This window comes from Periophthalmus magnuspinnatus, chromosome 7 (genome assembly GCF_009829125.3).
Source record: "Periophthalmus magnuspinnatus isolate fPerMag1 chromosome 7, fPerMag1.2.pri, whole genome shotgun sequence".
In the NCBI taxonomy this organism is placed as follows: Eukaryota; Metazoa; Chordata; class Actinopteri; order Gobiiformes; family Gobiidae; genus Periophthalmus; species Periophthalmus magnuspinnatus.
The window spans coordinates 25,098,321-25,108,557 of NC_047132.1; the positions used below are offsets into that span (position 1 = coordinate 25,098,321).

At 40.5% G+C, this 10,237-nt stretch overlaps 1 protein-coding gene across 1 annotated transcript in view; it reads right to left on the reverse strand.

Moving 5' to 3' along the window:
• Positions 1-10,237, reverse strand: part of LOC117373324 (leucine-rich repeat-containing G-protein coupled receptor 6) — a 37,561-nt gene that overhangs the window by 19,699 nt on the left and 7,625 nt on the right. The window contains exon 2 of the mRNA XM_033969298.2: positions 50-121. Within this exon, the coding sequence (XP_033825189.1) occupies positions 50-121 (72 nt within the window). The remainder of the gene's footprint in view (positions 1-49; positions 122-10,237) is intronic.

Below are 10,237 nucleotides of genomic sequence, written 5' to 3' on the forward strand. Positions count from 1 at the left end.
AAAAAAAAGCTGTGGAAGAACCATTTCCACAGCTGAAGCATGTACTCACAGTTCAGAGAGCAGGTGCAGTCGGTGAAAGGCTCTGGGCTGAATCTCACTGATATTGTTCATACTCAAGTCCCTATGGAGAGAAAATAAGACAGTCGGCATCAAATGGAACAATTCTCAATTTATGTTTGTTTTGCATGATAACATTTTTTGGGGGAATGTGCTTTTCATATGACGGCTGTGGGATGGAGAGAGGAGATGAAAAGAATTTTCCCCAATGAATCACAACAAATTATCTCTTCATCCCGCTCTCAGTTTTTGTTTTCCAGATGTTTACCTACCTAGCCTTAGATCTTACCCTTCATTCTCCCTCCAGTCCTTAATTCGTTTTTGCTCAAGTTTCTTTTCTTTTTGCGTTGTTATTTGGAAGAGTAACAGAGTTGGGTTTTTGCTGTCTCTCTGACATGATGGGCGGGACTAGTGTTGATGCAGCTGTGCCGTGGTAAGGAAGGAGTGTTGGTCAAACATGCTGATACACATACTATAACATGCTTTTAAAGTTTCTGTGTCAGCTACTGGTTAAGAAACATTTCTAACCTTCTCACCTCGGTCATGTAAGGTCATTGCTATGATAAACACAATGAAAGGAGTTACATCAGCCCTCCTTTACTTTCACTGCCCATGGGGTCTCCACAGGAGACTGCTGACCTGGGCGTATGTGTGTGTGTGCATGATACAAACCATTGCTCATAAAGCCAGACCACCGGGCTAGCAAGTGTAAACTATGCTCTCAGAAGCCCTTCGCAGTTGGGAGTTTTGACACCGACTGTTTGTTTGTGGAGTCAGTCGAGCTGACAGGGCCTGAATGGATCTATTACCAGCCATGATCTATATCCACTTCAAGGAGATGTGGTAAAAAAAGGACACCACACCAAAGGCCTCAACAGAAATCTGATTGTTCCAGTGTTTTTTCATAATAAGAAAATTTAGACAAGACAAATACAGCCAGCCTAAAATTTGGTTTTCTGTCAAGGAGTCAGTACAATGATACTGAAGGTAAGAAACACCAGATTTTGTTTGCAGTGGGACCCAAAATTATGCATAATTTCCCAATCTTTGCTGCCATTAAACCTTTTCCTTCTGAGCATACTGGCATGTTCATTTCCTATAACGTATGCCCTCTACAGGGAGGTCCAACATCTCTGAAACAAGGAGAAGCCAAAGTGTTAGTCAAGGACAGGGCCTGGAAGGACATGTTCCTGGCCTGGAAATTGGCTCAATGTTTTGTAGTGATTGTTACATCACAACCTAAATCAACCTTAGTCCATTTGTTAAACTTTGTCTACCTTAACGCAGACTATTAATTTACACCCTTTGCATCCTTACTGTTGTTGTGGTAAAAAAGTATGTTGTTGTCATCATACATGACCTGCATATTGGGATCATGAAATGGAGGTCTCCCTCAGAGCTCAACAGTGATGTCATGTAAATTATAAGCCTTGTGTTTGTCCTGAACTGTTGGTGTAATCTGCACAGACTCCAGGCTCTCATCTGGGGAATGAATACAACAAGGGTAATGCTGTACTGGATGATTAAAGTCAGGAGTAAATATCATGATATTGATGTTGCTATAGAAATGTCACATGTGTTAATAATAAACAGGTATAATTTTCACTTATGTTATCATGCCACAGTCTTAAGGCCTTTTGAACAATAAACATCTTCATGTTAATCAATCAATCAATAATGTAGCATATTTTGAAAGTCACATTGAGTTTCTGGGGATGCACCTTCAGTGGTCCTGTTTGATTCTCATTAAAGCAGTAGTGCAAACCCTCATTGTGTGAAGTCCATAACAGCAGCCTCTCTTTCAGACAGATAAGCATGCAGCAATAGAGTGTAAAATGTTTAAAAATAAGACATACTCGGGTGAGTCATGGAGAAAGGTTGAACACCGCTCATCTCTGCTCTTCCACCAGCTCACTGGAACACAGACATTGTGCGGTGTCTAGGCCAAGGCCTCCACTGACAACTTGACGTATCGTTGGAAGGCGCAGGCCTATGGCTTGTTTTTAAAATCAAATAACAGCTGTGGCTTTTTTAAACCATGATAATTATGATTGATGACTACCACATGTGCATTGTGTCGGCTGGTGCTATGACGTAACAATATTTTCAGCACATATGAACTACAGCAAAAGAAATTTGAACAGTCATGGCAGTGACAGTTAAGCAATTACAATTTGACTGTGTCTTCATGTTATAGCCAATTCCCCATATTGTAAGACTAGTACTCTGGGCCAAACTATAGACGGCTGTTGTGTGTGGTATGATGTCTGTCATTCATTTTCACAACTGTATTGTTTCAGTGAACCTAGATGTGCAGTTTCTGAAGTTGCTCTGAACAGTTTACATGATTACTTTGGTGAACTGTTGCAGACTGGGGAATGGCAAACAATATTTGTTGTATGAAATATAAAATAATCAATTTAGTTTCACAACCAGACCGGACCCTAAATTACCTGAATGTATTATTGTCTTTCTCTTAAACTTCGGATCAAACTTTGAAAGTTTATTTCAACAAAAACACATTCATTTTCTGTGAATTACATTATAAAATGTTTACCTAAAGTAGAGCTGGAATTTGATAGTGGCCATTGTGTTGACTTGATGAATTACCATCACATATTTAGAATCCCAATAAAACATGCAATACTGCCTTTGAAAAAGAGTAGATTTTTCATAGGAAAAATGTGCAAATCTTTTTAGAATATTGGCCACATTATGCTGTGATTAACTCATTCTAAAGGGAACAGAAGCATGAAGAAACCTTTGACTGCTTTGGCCCAGACCTATAGTTCCTTCCTTAGTGAACCACTGGACCACTCTGACTGTGATTGAAATTTCAACTGGAGCATGGCACTACACAGTCCAGTAATTACAACAATGTGATTTATCATATTTCCTGTTCACAAAAGTAGTGAAGTATGCTATCTGCTGTGTGATCAAAGATGCTATGTGTGGGGGTGTGAATATGCCCCTAGCTTCAATGTAACATGTTTGAGGCGGGAGGCTTTGTGGCCAAAGTTGATGATTTAGAACAGGAAAATACGTGGCCACATCAAATGAAATAAGATAAAGCCATGTTATGTCCACAAGCACTTCGATAGCAGTATGACTGCTATGTATCTGGGAAAGTCTAGGCCACCCTTGTGAAACGATTATCATCAGTGTAATCCAACCAATAATCTTACTCAAATCCAGATTTATCCCACAATAGATTTAACACTGTATACAAAAATGTGTCAAGGTGTTTTGGATATGCTGCCTGTCCATAAATGAACTCTGCCAACAATATCCAATGACCTTGAAAGAAATGTTTTATGACTTTCACTTTCACACATAAAACACTTACCCTGAGAACCTCCCAATTATATCTCCTTTCTCTTCCCTGCCTTTCTCACCATTCCCTCTCCCTCACTCAGGTGAAGGCTCTTACCAAACAAGCACTCAATAATGGTGGTAAGCTGTGCTCTTTGAAGGCGGCTTATCCGTAGGAACATTAGAGTAATGGATCTTTACTACAGCAGCAGAGCTATGCCCAGAGGCAGTAGCTATGTACTAGCAGAGAGGGCCACACCTCAGCCTGTTTTTGACTGTAACTATGACAGTTATGTCTTCTGTCGGAATCTGTGTCTGATCCACTCTACTTAGATCTTTGAAATAGTTAAAGCGGCGATGAAAGAGCCACTTTTATTCCACACAATGGGAGCAGTAGTCAAAGCTGAGTTTAAACAGGGCCTTAATGGCTCTGCGCTTTGTGCGAGGGGGCAGAAACAGTGCATTTGAATGTTGAGGGTGGGGTCTGAGTCTGTTTGCTCTTTCCTGTCTGAATAGATGAACACTTTGGCATTCAGTTTCTGCTGTTCACACACAAGGTGCACACACACAAAAAGTCAGGAAGAAGGGCACAATGCTTTCCTCCACTCCTCCTCCATCTAAAGATGTGTTTTTTTCTCTCTGTTCCAGACTTCCTGGGAGGGGTACATGTCCTTTGTTTCCAAAGGCACTCGCTCTTTATCTCTCTCATTCTCATTCACAAAGAATGAGGCAGAAGTCTTTCACCTGCACCAGGAGGCCACATGAGGCCTTTATGGTGTTCAGTACAGAGCGGTAACACACAGCAGATACCTAGTCAGAGATGGAGATGTGTCTTTGTGTTGTGTTTAAATGTTTTGCACTGTCTGCTCAGTGCAGTCAGAGAATGACAGGCGGATGTCTGGGTAGAGAGGACGGCTGTTTAGTCAGTGACCTCATCATGGGAAGCATATTCATGCCTTGCGAAACTGTCTATGCTCTGGTATATCACACAAATGTGTAGACGTACACATCTATGTCCACTCGGCATCCTCCCACACACACAAACACACACACGCCCTGTCATGAGATAGAAGGGCAGGGGTTAAAGGTCAAGCACTCTGCTAATGGAACAGGAAGTGTTGGAACAGTTGCTCTACACAACACGCAAATGCCTCAACATGTGGACATTACTGACAGGCAGCTGTTGGGCAGCTCTGGGAGGAAGAGACATCAACAGCTCAGACCATGTAGACCTCTGCTGTAGGACTGAGCCTCTGTTGAAGTGAAGTCCATGTTCCACTCTAACTGTGTAGAAGAGAATAGTTATTTCACCACTACTCACATCCTGAATAGCTATCCTCTTCAGATGTGTTTCTGACCAGTGGATACAAGAGTCAATGAAACCTGATGAGTAGTAGTGTCAAGTCCTATTATGACTTCATTTGTGTAAATGGCAGAAACAGGAGGGCACTGATCAAATCTACTCCTACACAGCCTCACTCAGACCTGAGATCAGCTCCTCTGTTTCAAATATTTAACAGTGCCCAAGGATAACATCTAGAACAGAACTGAGTTGAGCATTTCGTGAAATCTTAGCCACATACGAGTGAGGACATGTTGCTGCTGTTGCTTTAAAGAAATTTAGTTTGGACCATTGCCATGCATGTAAAAAATCCAGATTTCCTCTCTCTCTCCAGATGTAAAGGAGACAGTGGCAGTATTCCCTCCAGCTTCAGCTCTTTACAACAGATGGAAAATACACCTGTGAGGAGCAGGCTAAGCAAGTCAAATAGTTACCACGTGCCAGTGATTCAAATCCTGTCTGCTTTTTAAATTTGTTTCATATAATAGATGCCAGGTTACAATGAACTTAAGCAGCAAGAAGAATTCTTGCATTAATTGTGAGTTCACAAACAAGAATCCATCTGGTCCAGCTCCCACAAGCTCCCAGCTTGGGCCACTAATGTGTCAGACCAATCACAAAGCAGCATTGTGGGATAAGCAAAAGTACCCAAACAAACCAATGCAAACATGGTGACACCAACAGAGGTATGCCTGCCTATTTTAGATAAAATAAATAAATAATATAAATAAATGAATAAATAAATAAATAAATACTGCCTATTCAGTTTGTTCTGCTGTTGTGTTGCTGTGGCCCATCAGCTTCAAATATTGGTCAGGATGTTCTGCATTTTCCTGATTGTGATCCATTCCATCGATAACCATGTAGAACTAAATTCAGACTGCTACACATATCAATTTGCTGTTTGGCGGTAAAATTTTGATAGTGTTTAATGAAAAATATTTTCAACCTGTGAAGTGCCTTTGAAAATATTTTAGTATATCAAATTTGCAACTTCACCCTTCCTAAATATTCAGTTGTTCTTTACAACTGTCTCAATCTTCCACCTTTTTATCTTGTGAAATCTGTATCTTAAAATTTGCTCAAGAATCCCTTAAAACACCAGTGAATCAATGTGATCTGAATACAACAAATATTACTTTCAGCTTCATACAAAAAAAAAATCACAAGTATCTTTATTTACCAAAGCATGTAGCATTTGTTTACACCTGACACATGCTGTCTATGTCTTATCTTGCACATTTTGGTGTGAGCTGTGGGGTGCATGCACACATGTCTGCCATTTAAATGCAATCAGTTCTTTGTTCTATTTTCCTACATTCTCTCACCAAAGGTTTATTACCTCAACAAAATCTCAGTTAGCATAGCTCTTTCTCCCCACAAGCTTCTTTGATGCTGCACAAATAGATCCTGGGGGTATTAACCATCATTATGATTATATGTGAGTTTGTCTCTGCCTGTTTTTGGTTCTTAAATATGCTTGGGCAATGTGTGTCTTTCCCCATGTGTAAATGTGCACTGGGGTCTTTGTTATAGAAGGCATTAACTATCATTAGCCTTATACCAGTCATCACCTGCACACTGCCAGAACCAAAAGAGCCACTTTAGTGAGCAGGGCTGGCCCTGGATCAGACAGACAAGCAGACCGAGACACAGAGATCTATGTCACAACGCTGTAATGAACAATGTCTTAGACCAGTGAGTAGCACCTTAGAAAATATCTGGCTTTCAGTTGAATGACCACTGGACTAAACTTGGACTTTTTTATTAAACCTGGACTCATTATAAAGACAGTAAGTAACATTAGTGGTTTAGAAATCATATTTAATTATATTGTCAAAAGTCTTCAGACCACACTGCTCATCAGTTAATGTAAACATTCCATCAAAAAATCCAAATTAAAACTTCCACAGTCCTTTAACTGAATGCCATACTCTATCTCTTCATTCATTACGGATGTACATGTTTGTGGTAGAAGACAGTTCGAGACATTTGTCATACCACAAGCCCTGGGACAGGACAATGACTTCTCTGTGATGGAGAGGCAGAGGGTCATAGTGTACGGATTCATGTGCACACAAACATTCCCATGGATTCGGAAATGGGATGAATAGGAATCTGGGCCATGCATGCATTGTGGGTTCACTCAGTCACAAGCAGCCATTCACCCCTTCCACCACATGGAAATACATTCCTCTAGACCCGATGTCATAAATGCATCATGCGAAACATACATACAGACATTTTTTGTGTAGAAATGGTTAGTTATAACAAATACTTTTATTATAAAGATGGTTTAAATGAAACTTTAAGGACAGAGCAGTTAACTCAAAGGGCAAAGAATAGACACCATTGGCTAAACCTCCAGTTAGGTACTGCTGATCATAATCATTGCTAAAGATCTGGAGAGTTCCTCGTTTGCTGCACTGTTGTAATCCGCTGCTTCAGATTATAAATGACAGGTTGCCACAACAGCATAGAGGGACAGTATAGTGGGTTTTCCCATAGTTCGAAATGTTTTGTGGTTCAATACAGTTTAGATCAGAACCTTTTTTTTATCTTTCATACATGATATTGTATTTGTAAACTGAAAACTGAGTAAAATGTCATTCATATCCATAAATTGTCCAGGACGCAGAGTAAACACCAATCATTTCCATTCATAATCTCCATCTTTCCCACAATGCAACAAACCGGCCACACACACAAACAGCCCTGCATCGTCAGACTCCACCCTAGTTCGTCTCAAGATCTCATGTCATGATTGCTTTCTGCTGTTTTCTAAAGGACAGGATATAGAGCGGCACAGCACACTATGGGCCTCTGTGTCTTCACTGCCTCCTGCTCCCGAGGGAACAACTATTGTTCTCTTTGTGGCGCTCTCTACCTGCCTACCAGCCGTCTGTCCCCAGGCAACGTTTAAAAAGCCTCCAAGGTTACTTTCGGGAAACCACAACCTCGGCAATATCCAAAGCAAAAAGAAGCTGAGCCTTTCTCCTGAACATCCAATGGCGCAAATATCACTTTTGTGCAAGGTGGAAGTGGCTTCTTCTACTGGTGTGCATTGCAGGCCTCAGGAGAATTTGGTATTGAGTGGAGGAATTGATGCTTTAGGGCAGGCACTTAAACAGAAGCTATACTGTTTTTGTTTATGAATGAAGGAAATTGCAAGAAAAATAAATATATCTATGTGTATCTGTACCTAATTATGCAACATTTTTATTAACGGAATTAATGCTTCTCCTGCACTGTGACTGTTGTCGTTAGCAGTGTAGTGAAATAGAAAGTTTACCCCCTGAAAGTTGTGAGATATACAAGAAAGTCATCACGGTGAAGAACTGGGATGTTAGGAATGCATAGGAATGAGTTTGGACAGCTGCTAACAGTTTAAAATGAATGTTTTTTTTGTTGTTTTTTTTCTACAAGCCCTTTAAATTCAACTATATATAACCCATAACCCATTAAAGTCATGTACCTTCAGTGAACTCATTTTGATAGGATAGGTTTTCATAAAAGTAGTTGTCTGTGCTAAAAAAGTTACCCCTTTAATATAGGTCAGGTTTAAATTTTCATCTAGTGAAGAAAATGATATAGTTAATGATGTCGCTGTGGCTTAAAAATATAATTTCCATAATACCTATGTTAAGATTTGAAAGGCTCCACTCAGGATCAGTTGTTGATAGCTTTCTGGTTTAGAGCCAAAGAACTTCCCCTTCACACACGTCCATGCTCCCCTTAAATGCATTTTACACCTTTACTTTGACGTTCACAACCCCCCACACTCTGCCCAGAGCTACTGAAATTCCTTTTGATTTTGACATATATTAACATTTACAGAACTAAAGTCACACACTTGCTCCTCACTGCTTGGGTTTTTGTGTCTTTTTTTATTTATTTTTTTTTATTTCAAGCCATACAGTTGAAAACAAGGACCTCTAGAGGAGAGTGTTACAGGACAAGAGGGGAGAGGTGGGGGGGTGACTAGAACCATAGACGTCTGGAGCCAGGACACTGATGCAAGAACTGATAGCTGATACAAAGGACCCTGTACTGATGATATTACAATGTTCCCCTTTTGTCATTTCTTTTTGCTCTCCGCCTCCTTCTCATCACTCCTTTTTGGAGCAGACATGATGTTTATAGTGTGACCCCAGGCGGCTCATGATAGGAATCATTCCATCAGCGTAATGGCTAAATGACACGCACGCGTCTGATACATTCACTGCATCTAAGTCTGGATGTAGCTCCAAAGTGTCTTTTCCCCTGTAGTTTCAAATCTTATAGCTGTGTTTGCAATTTGTCAAACTGGTCTTCATCCGTTTGCATTTCTTTCCCGGTTCTCTCTCCTTGACTGCACTGGCTACAGAACCATTCCCCCAGCAGTCTGGGTGGTCTTTGCTCACACACATACATACATACAGGCACACACTCTTTGGTTTCCCTCTCTTTGGTAGTGCGCTTGCATGTGGAGGCAGAAGCCAAAAACACCATCAGAAATTCACAGCACTTACTGCTACCACAAAGCATCACTTAATCGTGTCTCAGTTGTACTTTTTCAGTGGCCTCATTCTGGCTCACTGTGGTGATGCCTAAAGGGACTGAGTAAGGTGGAATCACAAACACCTGCCAACTTCCTTTCAGATCAGCCTCAAAGATTTGTATTTATCATATAAAATAATGCTGGACTCTTGTCCAATCTCTGTGTCAGTGCCAAGCCTGGATATATGTCAAATAGTGGACATCAATATTCAATTCACAGCACACTTGTGGCAGTTTATGACCTCAGAAAGGGTTAACCAAATGAAAATATATTTCACTCTTCTTCATTAAGATAACTTATTACGCTATCACAACTGCACACAAGACCATTATCAAAGATTTTCAAAAGAAAACCTTGATCATAACATCCAAGGGCTACAGAATGAATGTCTAGCAAGGGCCTGCCAAATTTATTCATCATTCTATTTGCTCAAGTGCAATCTGAGTTTATACAAGAGAAAATGAGTGTTGATCAACACATTTACAATGAGGCACTCACCAAGAACTTAGCAATATAAAAGACCTGCAAACAGGACTGTCTGCTGTCCTGTGTGATGTTGCTTGCAGCTATACATAAAAAGTATAGATCCCCCAATTGCCTGTACTTCTGCTTTATGGGTACAAACACATGTGCATGGAGCCACATGCGCACGATCCCCTGGGCGCTGTCTTTCCTCTCTAATCTGATATCAAAGAGAGGGCCTTTCAAAGCTTCTCACATGACAGCCCATTTCATGTGTTGCCCACGGAAACAATTATTGTCATAAATCTCGATGCACTCTTCTCCTATGTTGAGTTGCTCTGAGCACTTACACCTTGCTTGAATTCCTTTGCAGAGTGAGTTGGCCAATGGATCCACCCACAAGTGACGTATGCAAGTTACACAGTTTGGTTGATTTTGTTGTTGTCGTCTTAAATAAAAAAATAAATATTAGGCCTATTAGTACCCACATTGATGAAGTTATTTTGAACTACAGATAGTACCAC